We start from the raw sequence: 13864 nt of genomic DNA, 5'->3' as shown, positions 1-13864 counted from the left end.
ACCAGGGGAAAGTTAAAGATATCTGAACAATGTGACCAGAAGTTGTTGATGAACATGATGGAAATAAATACACAAAATCATCACAAGTTTTTATTGGAGTTTACTGCTCAGTGAAGCACTGTTTCACCAACTATCTACCTAACAGTGAAAGTTAGTTGCTATATATCTATCTATATATAGAGAGCGAGAGCGCGCGCGAGAGAGAGAGCGCGCACACGCAACTAACTAGTGGTATGGAACATTTCTTTCTCAGCAGTTTGTAATGATTAAAACCATAAAATACAAAACACACTATTTTAACTACACTATAAAATGGAAGCCTTGCAACAGTAGTAATAATTGAAACAAAGCAAAAGATTTAAAACAACAAGGACTGAAAGATTAAAATTTCCAGAAAAGAAAGGATGACTTCAATTGGCACCAGAAAGAGCTCAAAATAGGTGCCAGATTAGCCTCTCAGGCAAGGTGGATAAAAATCAATTCCAAAATAAAAATTAAAAATTGGATGTTTTTTCATTTAAATTGGATTTTTATTTAAATTCATTTTAAAAAAATAAAATGCCTTTTGTGGCGAAATCTAAAGATAGTTGGCTATTTAAGATACATTATAGTTCAAAGGTTATTCAGCATGAAATAAGGATTAGTTTTTAATTATGTGGCATGGGCCTGCTTATTCATGCAATGTTTAAATTTTTTTGGTAAATGAATTCCATTAATCCGTTCACAACGGCATGAGGTGTCTGTAAGATTATTGGACAATTTTTCTATCTAGAAGATATCACAGATGCTTGGGTTCACAGTTCTCAAAACTGTGAATTTGTTTCTGCAGAGATCACCTCTTCTTCACAGCAAAATGTTATAGACATACAGAGTTGAAGAAAAGACCTTAATCCCATTGCTCCTCTGCAAATCTGGCTATACAGAATCAATCCCTTACCTCTTAAGTGCTAAATTTCAAAAAATCCAATGAATACAAAAATTAATTCTTGGGAATGGAATAGATCTGCACAAGAAGCTAAGAGTGAGGAGGGAGGGGCAAGCAGTAAAAATGAAAGTGAAACCTTTTCAACAGACTACTCCAAAGATCTTTTGCTCTTTTTCTGTATAGTCTGAGGTTTAGCATATTATTCTTTCCCTGAAGGAGAAAACCTATAATGGCAGCAGGCCATAAAAGAGACCCAGTTTGGGAATATTTTAATGAAGCTCTTCTATCTACGGCTAAGACAGGCATGGCTGCAAAGTATATAGAAAACCATGATTTAAATCTAGTCTTACCAACTAGTGTTTTAAATCATGATTTAAACCAAATCCACCCTGCTCTCAGTGAAGTGCATTCCACAACCAATACAACCAAAGAAGGCCATCTTCTTAGCCACTCAGTTCACTTTATATAGCTCCCAGAAGAGGACCTTTAAATATGATCATAGGGTCTGGGTCTGTTGGGAAGAGACAATCCCTCAGGTAACCTGGCTCCAAGCTAGTTTTTGAATGCTAATATCAGCACCTTAAACTGGGCCCAGATATGAATTGACAGGCAGTGTAGACCATAGGGTATGGGCCAACAAGCTTGTATTAGACAGCCCCAATTAGCAATGTTGCTCAACTGTTTGCAACCAGTTGAGGTCTCTTGAACATTTTCAGAGGCTGCCCTACATATAATCTCTACCTTGCCTGCTTTGAGTCTCAGTTTATCAGCCCTTACCCAGCCCACTGCCATGCCTTATCAGAGTGCCTTATCTGGATTTGAAGAGCTGGGTATTACCTACATATTGATGTTACCTCAGCCCACACCTCCAAATAACCTCCCTTAGTGGTTCAATGTAGATGTTGCACAACATGGGAGATATAACAGAGCCTGAACTCCACAGCATAGCTCCAATCTCCTAGCACCACCTTCTGGAATCAGTGATCCAAGTAGGAACAGAGCCATTGCAGTGAAGTACCTCCAATTCTCAATTCAGACAGTGTCTCTAGAAGGATACCAGGATCAATGGATCAAAAGCTTCTGATCCAGCAGAATCAACAGGATAGCAATTTCCCTCTCCCTCTCCAGGTAAAGGTGATCCGACAAGGCAACAAAAGCAGTATCCATTCCAAAACCAAGCCTGATGCCCAACTGAAATGGATCTAGATAATCCATTTCATTCAACAGTGCCTGCAGTTGACTGGCAACTGCACATTAAAGCCCTCTGCCCAGGAAGGGAATGTTGGCTACTGGCCTATAGTTAGCATCATCCAAGTCCAGGTTAGGTCTTATTATCATGACCTTTAAAAAGTCCACCATCACTCCCTCTCTCAAGATAGCATTTATGACCTCCAGGAAACAGGCTGATGTCCCCTCTTTATTAGTTGTAATAAGCTAGGACACAAGTCAAGCAAAGAAATGGCTGACCAAGACAAGCACCTTGTCTCAGTCCTTGGACCTCAATAACTGAAATGCATCAAATCCCAGACAGCAACAATTACTAGACCTGTGAAATTGTGCTGTCCAATTCATAACAAGCAGAAGCGACTTATTCTTCAAAATGCTATGGAAACAGGTCACAGTGTGCTTCCATTGTTTTTTCCCCGGTACCGATTGTAGCAGGCCACAAATGGCCTGGAAAAGCTTTGGTGGATAACATGTAATGGTAAGGGAAAGGAATTCCCTTTTTGCCACATCACAGCCATAGCATGGGCTCAGTTAGTGAGTTCTATTCTGTGTTTGGTTGGATTCAGCATAAGTTTTTCTCTACCTGAATTCTAGTCATCTTCCTTTTTGCTTCATTACCCTCAGCTGAGGTGTATGTCAGGGATCTGACTGAACCCTATTCAAAGGAAAAGGGTACTTGGGTGTGACTGCCTGAATCATATCTGCATTTCACAGAGTGATCTAGGCTTCAACAAGAACGCCAGCAGTAGCAGCAGGAATACCCCCCTACAACACCCTCTGGAATCCATTAGCCTAAGTGGGCAGACCATCTCAATTGGTCTCCCACTGTTGCAGAGAGGAAAGGCTACTGAGTGCCTAAACCTCAACAGGAAGTGATCCAACCAAGAAATGGCATAGATGTTAACTCCCTCCCTTTCAGAACTCAATCCTGAAGAAAGCAATCCAAATCAAGAGTGTGTCTTCTTACATGTGTAGGATTCCTGACATGCTGAGACAGCCCAGACCTCCTTAGCAATCTCCTGCAGGTCACCCAGAAATCTTATCAACCAATAGATCCAGGTCTACCTTCTGCCCATCCCTGTCCTGAATAAATTTGGTTTAGCATGTTTGGAATGTATACTTTAGTTTACTTCTGTTTGTCCCTCCCACTTGCTCCCACCATTTATGCATAAATCTCTAAAAAATAAAAATATAAACTTCAATGTTCCCAGTATGATTGGTATAGTATTTATTCATTACAATTTTATTTTATTATTTTATGTTTATTAAAATTTATATAAACAGAGAACTTTTCATGTGAAAAGTGTGGTGGGTAATTTTATACCAGCCATCATCCCTTTCCAATTTATAATGATAATGGCCATTAAGGAAAATATAATCTGAGATCCACCACAAATAGAGTGAGAAAATTCAGGAAAATCTCTTTTCCTCCTTTTTGCTTTCCTTTGCTGAGTGGCTACCCCAGACCAAAGATAGTCCCAAAAGTCTGTGAACTCATGCAAGCATCTTTCCAGGGTCACCACTACTGCTGTGACTTTAGAGCCTGATTCATGGTCAGAAAACATGGGAAACAAAGGTGGAATCAGAGGGATCATGCAGGTAGTTGCTAGGCAACCAAACACGTGTATACTATTGCTTTCTATCATAATCCCAAAGCAGTGGTTATTTCACACATTTAACCAGAGGAATTCACAGTCATTGGATGCTATGAATCCTACCAATGTGTGTGAAGCATTGGTTAAATACATAGGATTATCTTTTTATTGATCATATAAAAATACTCTGGGAAGCTATTCAACTGAAGGGGATAAAAATGCTTCAAATAAATACATACAACCAGTAACACAGATGCAGTTAGCAGAGGCAGATGTGTTCTTTGTTTCTGCGTCAAATAGAAATATTATACAGTGATCTATATAAGGTCATATTTATCTTATTTGTGCAAAGCCTTAAGCCCAAACTGAATCATGTCTCTTTAGGTCATTTCTGGTGCTTTCTGAGGTAAAGCACATTTTCTTCCAAAGTCACTGAAACCAAAATCAAACCCTGCATGAAGCTTCAGTTACCACTGTTTGAAAGCCATGAGGCTTCATTATGAAAACTCCTTAGACTAATTTTTGTGTTTTCTAATCACTTATCCATTGACCCATCCTGAAACTTAGTAGGTCCCTTATCTTCTGTGTGTGCCATTTTCATACAAATTGTCCAAAAATACACAAGGAACGGGACGGAAATCAGTCAACTCCTTTCCCCAATTTGAGAACTCTCTTCCAGACAAATGGGTATATTATCTTCTTGAAATATTGCAGTTTTCTTACTTAAGGCCACCTCTATGTTTTAAGAAACATGTTCAATAGGGAACATAGGTTGGCAAATGTGTCCTTTTTTTTTTTTGATAGACCCAAAATATCACAGCTGCTGTTGCACAATGATCTCTGAATCTTGTCTGAAATCTGAAACTTGACAAGCTCAATCTTCTAAGAAGCAGCTATCCTTGCAAATTTTATCCAATACTTCCAAGAAATTTAAAAGTAATTGGCAATCTGCTATATAGCCACATAGCGCACCTATTTTTCTGAAATACAGTAGGCATGTAATCCCCTCCTAGTGGGCTACTATGAAGCAGTGAACTGACAGCAAGCCAATATTAGTGCCTTAAAACAGTTATGACAAACCCAGAGAGACTGGTAATGTCTTTCTCACAGAGAGCGCTCATGTTGATCAGCGTAGCAAACAAGGCAGTGGATTCAGTGAAAGTTGATGATGCACAGGAATAAGCCAAATGCGCAGCTGTTAAGCTACTCAGGTCTGCAAAACTGTTTATTGAGCTTAGGTAAAAACTGTTACAACAATTGGTCCCACAGGTCCATCCAGAGATAAAGTACAGTTTGTACAACAAGTCCCGGTATTGGGAAGACTATCATCAGCAGATCAAGGAAAGAGCAGACTAAGTCTTGGGGATGGGGGCGAGAGAGAGAGCATGTTAAAGGACAAAATATCAGCCAAATAGGATCTCCAGTATGCTATCGGAGCACTTTAAATTCTCAAAAAAGTGGCAAATGATTGCCCCATGAAAAATTGCATCTGAGTATAGGTTTCCCTTTTACACTACCTCTACCATTCTCCAAATAAACTTCAAAAGACTGAGGCTGCCCTATAACCAGAATAGGAACTGCATAGTATGCGATCCATTTACTAGCAAACTACAAACTATAGCTTAGTACAATATATGCTATAACAATAGTTTTTTAAAGGAAAAGAAAATTAATCTTCCTCCCTTCCCACAAGTGTTTTAAATAGAACAAACTCCCTGAAAAGCATTTTCAGTCCCAAACTCAAAAGCTGGATTATTTCAGCTGAAAGCACAGGACTGCACTATACTTTTGTGCTGACTATGGTATTCTTCAGAAAGGGCAAAACAGGATAAAGTTACTTGGGCCAGTCACTTCACGCTGCAGGCCAATGAACCACATGACTATAATGTTCCTCTATATTCAAACCATAACATCACACAAGAAACTTATGTATAAGCATGTGTGGCTGACCTAGCAGCAACTGACAACTGAAGCAGCATAAATCACACCTTACTTGCAAGAAGCCAAATATGCTGAATCAGATTCTGTTTGCACCATGATCAACCAGATGCCTACCATGGGAGCACTACATAGTTTGTGCTCCCAAGCAATTAGCACTGAAAGGAATAATGCTTCTGATACTGGAAGTAATATATAGTCATCATGACTACTAGCCATTGATAGCTTTACCCTCCCTGAATTTGCCTAATCTCTTTTTTAAACTATCAAAGTTGCCAAACATTACTATTCCTTCTGCTAGCAAAATCCATACTTGGACTATTTCTGTACAAAGTACTTCCTTTTGTCTAACCTGAACCTTTTGTTATTCAATCTCACTGGTATTATCCACTTGCCCCAGAGCAGACATGATTTTATAAATTTCTTTCATGTTCCCTCCCTCACTCACCTTTCCCCACTAAGCTACCCTCCATCCCCACACACACACATATTGTAACCCTTCTCATAGGAGAGTTGTTCCAACAACATTTATCATTTTGGTAGTCCTGATCTGTACCTCCACTAGTTCTACAATAGTATTTTTGAGCTGTACTGGCCAAAATATACACATGATGCTAAGCATTCAGGCATATTACGCTAAGCATTCATCCTGAGATTTGTATAAAGGCATTATCATATTGGATTTTTAATTTTCATTTACATTTCTAAAGATCACCAACACAAAACTTGTCCTTTTTTTACAGTAACAATGGGTGAATAAACTAGAATGATCAACAGTAAAATGACTCATTTAAAATTATGTTTCCAACACTGTCCACAGATTAAGAAAAAAATCCTTTCTGAACATCCTTCAGGTGCAAGACCACACACAGTGTAGTAAAATGTGTACATGATTTACAGCTCAATCATTAAATTCCTGCCTTGTTTTAGATGTTATACTGTTAAGCACAGGAGGCAATACAGTTGGACATTTTCACATGCCACATGAGATTTATAGCAGTTCTTGCTTTAATCACTTTGTAGCTGGAATGAAAAACATACACAGAATAAAACACTAATTTGTAGTACAACTACTTCTCTTTCACATTACAAATTTTCAAACATTCACAAAAAGTCATCAGAGAAGCTTTAAGACAGAGATATACAACGTAGTGTTCTCCAGATATTGTAGACTAACAGTCCCAATAATTCCTGACCACCGATCATGCTGACTGAGGCTTATGGGTGTTGTAGTTCAAAACCGTTTGAGGGCATCCAGTTTCCTATCCCTCCTCTAGCACAATTTAAACTTTCCACATGAAATGGACTAACTTGTCTAAAAGACAGGACCAGGAGATCTTAAGAGTGATCCAGAACATTCTGACTAAGCTGGAATGCAGGCACTAAGTCTGAGTTTTAACTTTTTTCCTTTAAAAAAATGTATACACAGTCACAGACTCTCAGCCCAACCTACCTCACAGGGTTGCTGTTGTTGTGGGGATAAGGTGGAGAAGGAGATGTAAGCTGCCCTGAGCCCTTTGTAGGAAAAAGGCAGGATATAAATAAATAAATAAATAAATAAATAAATAAATAAGCAAGCAAGCAAGCAAGCAAGTCCACCCTCCAAGTGGTTCATCCTAAAATGCTATAGTTACTATAGCTGCTGCACATTACTCTCTGGAGAGTAGCATCAGAGAACCCAATGTCATACAACTAATTGATCTATATTTACCCAAAGCACAAAAATAGAGTCACTCTTTCAACCACCACCCTGTGCCCTGTCAAGACCCTTATCATACTGGTCATCTTGCATACACATGCCAGCAGCAAGATATGTTGCACCTGAAACCACAGCAAGTCAAGATGTTCTATTGAATTAGTACTGATACGAAGAAATGTTTTTAGGAACAATTCTATCCTTACTATATAGTCAGACCTCATTTTCTGTATAAAAATCATTAATTTTCATTGGCTATTATTCAAGGGCCAAAAAATACGTAATGCACAAATAGGTTCAAAAACAATGCAACTTGACATTAGTCACATCGCTTAACAGGCATTAATTCTTATGCTCTTTTTTTTCATCCTCTTAAATACGCGCTAAGGAGACCTATTTGGAGAAAGAGGTCCAATGTTAAATTTATGCTGAAAAATGTCTCTGGGCATGTGAGTGCATTCTGACATTGGTGAAAGTTGACCAATAATTCATTTATTTTTAGTTAAAATCAATTAAAGCTACTTTTAAGGGTAGAACCCTCTGAATACTACCTACTTTTTTAAAACAGAGGCCTTTTCAGCCAGACCCATAAGCCATTGCCTTCCCATTATCGTAATTCTTTACAAAGTATTAATATAATTTTAAAAATTAATTATAGCTTATATAATTTCTAACACAAAGTTTCACATTATAATATCAGCACAGATAGCAGTAAAGATCTATGGTGGTAATCAAGTGCGACGTACTTCTGCATTTCTTTCATTTGAGAATGTATTATTTTATATCCCATCTTTAGGTCAACATGTGGTATTCAGCAACTACTTATGTTGCTCTAATACAGTGCCTCTCAACCTAGTGCCCTCCAGTGTTGAAATGTAATGCCTATCAACCTCAGCTGCCCATGTTCTGTGCTAGTAATACAGCACTAGAATTTTGTTATCAAGGAGAAAATATTTCCCCTTTACTTTCTCCACTAGGGTTCCTCTAGTGACACCCATAAAACTCTCCCCTCCCTGCCTCCTTAAAATAAAAAGATGTTAAAGAACAGACTTAGAAAATGTTCACAGAGTCTTCTTCTCTCTTTCTAATCTCTAGTCTTGTTCTAATCCTCACCTTTCTACTTTGCTACTTCCCACTTCCTCTCTCCCAGCTTGTAGCCTCACTATTGCTATAGCTTTAAGAGAAAAGCTACTGGAGAAGAGGCAGAAGATTCTAGGATTGGTAGTTCCATCACCTGCAATTGTTTTATGTCAGGTGCAAAGTGCTTCTCTCAGAGGAAGAGGGGACTGAAATTGAGCTAAAATGTGCATTCTTTTGGAAACTTAAACATCAAATTTCAAATGAATGATTGACTTGTATTGATTTCCAGTTTTAAAAAAAGCATAATCTTAAACTAGTATTTGAACTGTAAGAATTTAAAGGGGAGAGAGATTTGATCAAATGTTGGTCTGCAAATATATTGAGCCATTCTTAACTTCTTGTTCTTAATGGTAACAAGGATCATTCATAGTGAGAAAATATTCCTCTTAACTAGGAGGGAAGAGATATCACAGGCTGGATTCAAGCTATGATGGAGGGTCTCCACTTTATGCAGGGTTCCTCTGCCTTATCTCTAGGAATCCCCTCCCCTAAATAGTAGCTCACCCCATTCAGCAAAGCCCCTTGACCTCTCTGTAGTATTTTCAGGGGAGCTGGAGGGGCTGTGGAAATCAGCTTCCATTAGGCCTGCTTTAGAAGCCTAAATCTGTATACTGTTCATCTGATACATACTCCTCCATGCCAGAAAGAACATGTTCGCTCCTAAAATTCATTCTATTCCCTGAGAAAATTCAGCTCATATGCTGCTAGAGAATGCATTATTATTGTTATTGCTACAAAAATAATTTTAAACTGACCTTCAGGATAAACTGACCTACAAGACAGGTTAAAAGGTAAAGGTAACGGTTTCCCCTTGACGTTAAGTCCAGTCATGCCTGACTCTAGGGGGCGGTGCTCATCTCCATTTCCTAGCAGAGGGAGCCAGCGCTTGCCTGCAGACAGTCTCCGTGGTCATGTGGCTGGCATGACTAAACACTGACTGAATGCTGTTACCTTCCCACCAAAGTGGTACCTTTTTATCTACTTGCATTTGCATGCTTTCAAACTGCAAGGTTGGCAGGAGCTGGAACAGAGCAACGGAACTCACCCCGTTGTGCAGATTAGAACCAGTGACCTTTCAATCAACCAGCCCAGCAGCACAGAAGTTTAAACCACTGTGCCACCTGCATCCCAACAAGACAGGTTACATGGTGCAAAAATACAATTATAATTTCAACATTTAAACCATTGCCACATTTATTATTTCTTTAAAAGACAGCAAGAACTGAAGTTTCTTTCAAGTACATCATAATTCAATCAACCCAGGCTAAAATCAATGTGTTTTCAGATATTTTTATTTTTCTTAAACCCAGTGATGATACCATACATGTCCCTGGGGAGTTCTAAAGGAATGGAGCAAATACTATGAAAGCAGTATCCCTAGAATTTCTTAAGGGGCAGTTTGAGTGATGTGGAAGCTGACACAGAAAAAATGGTGGGGAGGGAACTTCAGAAATCCCAGAAGTTTCCTGTACAGTCTTTTAAATCCTGGCCACCATATTTAAAAATAATAATAATCTTTCTCCAGTTAAGTTTATATCATTGCATTCCGTAGGACCTACTTTGCAAAAATAAGAGTTGATTCTACCAGCATATATTTATCTATTTTACTTTAAATTATTTTTAGGCCTAAGTTAACTTTTGGGGTTGTTTTATGGTCAATTCTCAGATGTGCAAATTTCTAACTGATAGTGGTATTCCAAAATTTAAGCATGGAACAAAGGTAGCTAATGACAAATTGAAATTCTTGGAGATCAGGACTAACCTGATCTATACAGTGGCTGACTCTACTGAGTGCCATTCTATATCACTTTAAAAAAAAAAATGAATTTAATTCTGCCCTGGAACTTCCACAATACTATTTAGTTAGGGACTATTTCTTAATACTTTAATATTCAGTTTTACCAGCAGCTGCTCACACCTTCAAGCAAGAACACATGTCTATTCTTTAAGACTTGTATATCTTGTTATGGATTTTTTAAATCTTAATTTAATTTTAGTTAATTTGTTGGTTGTGTTGCTGGTGCGTGAAAGTATATTTTATTTGAGGTGCTCTATTATTTTGTCTTATCTTTTATCTGATTAATATTTGTTTTGTTGTAATTTATATATGTTTTTATGTTCCTAGTATTGTAAGCCACCAGGAGAACCTCTAGGTTATGGGGAGGCCTAGATATTGAATTAAATAAATAAATATAACATGCATTTTGAGCTTTCAAATTACAGAATTAACAAGTTAGCTTACTAAGAAAGTGAAAAATGGCAAATAAAAAACAAAAAGAAATGTCAATAAGATCTCCAACACAGAGCAGCAGCAGCATAGCATTTCCTTGTTCATTAAAAGCTAGGATGAATAAAACTGTTTTAGCCTAGTACCCTGTCTTCATAGGAAAGCTCTATTCCAAGTTGCCGCTTGCCAACCTTTTCAAAATACTTGGGACATCTAATGGCAAGCTTCCAAAGGTGAGTTCAAGCAATGGACATATCCATATGGGAGTGGGCAATCCTCTGAAAAGTTAGGATGAAAAGGCATCAAAACCAGTATGCTGATTGTGGCATTTTCCACAAAAGGACACACACATCTCCACTAAAAAGGCAACTATTAAGGATGGGAGGAAAGGAGTCAGGAGGAGGTCGTAGTGACGTTGAGGCCTGGATTTGCACAAAAAGGGGAACTACGTTCCAGCAAGGAAATGACAAAGTAAGGACAGATGGGGATCGTGACATTTTACCCCCTAGCAGAAAGATATTGGAATGGAAGACTACATGGGAAATTTGGTTTCTAAAGAGGCACAGGATCCAGAAGTAAAGTAAAATAATAGTTTACGGAACAGGACTAGAAAATCACGTGGGAAAAACGGTACTGTTCTCAGTATCCAGTTTATAGCCGGAGGAAACATATACTGTGAAAAGTGCAGGTAGGCAAAGGCGACGATGATGTGGATCACCAACCACAGGCAGAAGCTGGGATGTGGGCCAAGCAAATGAGCTAAAGGAAGACGTGGAAAACTTAGCACCGTTTACTTTTTAAAACTAACTAACTAAAAAGCCCTATCATCACCCACAGGGGTGGGAAGACTGCATTATAATCCCAGATTTGAGGGCCAGAAAAGGTCCTTTAAGTCAATCTGCATATGTACAGAAACCCTCTCGCCTTAGGCTACAGTCGTTCCATATGCTCCAAAACTGAGGGCAGAGATTTCTAACAGGTTCCGGGGCCCAACTTGAAAAGCAGGAGAAACAAAAGGCGGCAGGCCAGTTTGCCTAGTGTGCCGAGTCATGCGCGCCTCTTTCCTCACCTGCTCAACTCCCAGGAACACGTAGAAGTTTTGCGAGACTTCCTCCACTAAGTCGAAGAGCTCCAAGTCTCCGCTGTCCCATGCAAGGCCGGACGGCATGAGAAGCAAAAGCGAGAGCAGCGGCGACCAGCGCAGCCCCGCCGAGGGACACGAGTCTCGGCCCATGGTTCTCGGCTGACAACCCCCACCGCTGCTCCAGCTAGGCTTAGCGCAGAGCTGCAGCAGGACCCGGCAGACGTGGCCGGACAAGACGCTCGCTTCGCAGCACGCATGCTCCAGCGGCCGCGCCGGTTCCGCTCCGCCCCTCTGCGACTCCCACAGGGGAAACCGGGGCCTCCACCTGCAACCAATTGCTGGTCGCGAGTCGCCCGCGTCACGGAGCCTAGCAACCACGCGATACAGCGCGACTTCTATGGGAGGCCTGGAAAGAATCTAGCAGCCAGGCCACGGAAGGCTGGGAGAGGGAGAAGGGAAGGGTGGGGTTCACATCGCCACAGCTGCCGGCCTCCCCCGCAACCACAGCAAGCGGGGAAGCAATGAACAAGAGCTATGAGCAAGAGAAAATTGCGCCGCCGCTACAGCCTGAGCTCAATCAGGCACGGATACAACAAGCGAGGCGGGTCTGTCTTGCACCCGCGGATATGCTTGGAAGGCAAGCAACTCTTAAATTGCGCACACGTTAAGAAGACTGTTGCTGAACCCTAACCGTCTTCGGAAGGGTAACCTTAGTCTTTTGCTACAAAAGCATTGAAGAGTCTTCTGGTACCTTAGCAATTGTGTTATGGATAAGTTTTCATGGCGAATCAATGCCATTATCAATTTGTTAGTCATAGGTGCCACAAGGTAATTCTGTTGTTACTGCCACTTTGTTTAGAGCAATTGAAAACAAGTTCCTTTCCTAATACATTGCTAACAATTATTTATCCCTTTCACTGTTACAGCAATCTTAGGATGCAACCCTATGTATGTTTAGAGAGAGAAAAAGCCTAGAAGCCCAGCATGCCCTAGCTAGCTGTGCTAGCTGCAGGTCACAGGCAATTTGGACTTTTCATCAACCTACACATGAAGCCAAGACAAGTGTGGGACACAAGATTTCCCTTTGCTTATTCCAGATGAGTTCCATAACAACCTCCCACATTCATTTCCACATGCTCCCCCCACTGCAACACTTACTAACAGATAAAACCATTGCTTTCCATACATAATTATGTATTGAAAGATTGAAGATGAAATATTTGCATAAGAGAAAATGTGGCTAAATATATGTATCACAATACAGGCAGATATCCAAACACTAGAAAAAATGAACTATGTAGGCCAGTATTCAGAGTTCGTCATCATACTAAAAAATACCAAGGTATTGTACAAAGAATAAAAATTTAAAACGTTTTGTCTCCAAGCTTGCAAATGAAAAATTAGGCCATATTCTGACTTAGAGGCTTTTTCTCCTTATCAGGTGTTTTGATACTGACCCACATGTGTAGGTTGTGAAAAGGAATGGGCCATGACAGCTTACATGTACTGTAAGCACAAAGTCTAAGGACATAGCTATACAAATAGACTGTTTTCTCTTTGTTGCATAAAATATCTCATTTAGCCTGTGTAGTCAATACCTAACACCTTAGTTATAATCTAGTTCTACAGTGAAGTTTAAGCCGCATGAACTGGGTTGAGCCCAACCTCTTCAAATTGAATGTTAACAGTCACACCTCTCTTTTGTTTAAAGAAAAGAATCCATAGAAAGCTTTGAATTTTACCCGAGAATAGCAGGGCTTGCACAGCACATTAAACTCCTTGGGAATTTTAAGCAACCAGTGTGGATAAATTCTCCTGGGTCTCACAGAGGAACAGGCCAAGGCAGGATTGTCTGCCTCCTTCCTCCCCACAGCTCCTCTCAACTTTAGTTCTCCTGCATTATCCCAGAGGACACTGCAGCCACATTGAAACATAGAAACATAGAAAACAGAGCGAGTCAAAAGGGGTCTCCCAGGCCATCTAGTCTGACCTCCGGCACCAGCCGGCTACGCTCACGACATGCCCACCATGT

General features: G+C 39.9%; 1 protein-coding gene across 1 annotated transcript in view; it reads right to left on the bottom strand.

Annotated features, from left to right (window-relative positions):
• DNAJC1 (DnaJ heat shock protein family (Hsp40) member C1) overlaps positions 1-12063 on the bottom strand; it is a 93481-nt gene extending 81418 nt beyond the window's left edge. Inside the window, exon 1 of the mRNA XM_044425359.1 lies at positions 11818-12063. Within this exon, the coding sequence (XP_044281294.1) occupies positions 11818-11982 (165 nt within the window). The 5' untranslated portion in view covers positions 11983-12063. The remainder of the gene's footprint in view (positions 1-11817) is intronic.
• Positions 12064-13864: the final 1801 nt, after the last annotated feature.

The sequence above is a fragment of the Varanus komodoensis genome, unplaced genomic scaffold, assembly GCF_004798865.1.
Source record: "Varanus komodoensis strain SLA01 unplaced genomic scaffold, ASM479886v1 scaffold15, whole genome shotgun sequence".
In the NCBI taxonomy this organism is placed as follows: domain Eukaryota; kingdom Metazoa; phylum Chordata; class Lepidosauria; order Squamata; family Varanidae; genus Varanus; species Varanus komodoensis.
This window is presented reverse-complemented; position numbering and strand designations above follow the sequence as displayed.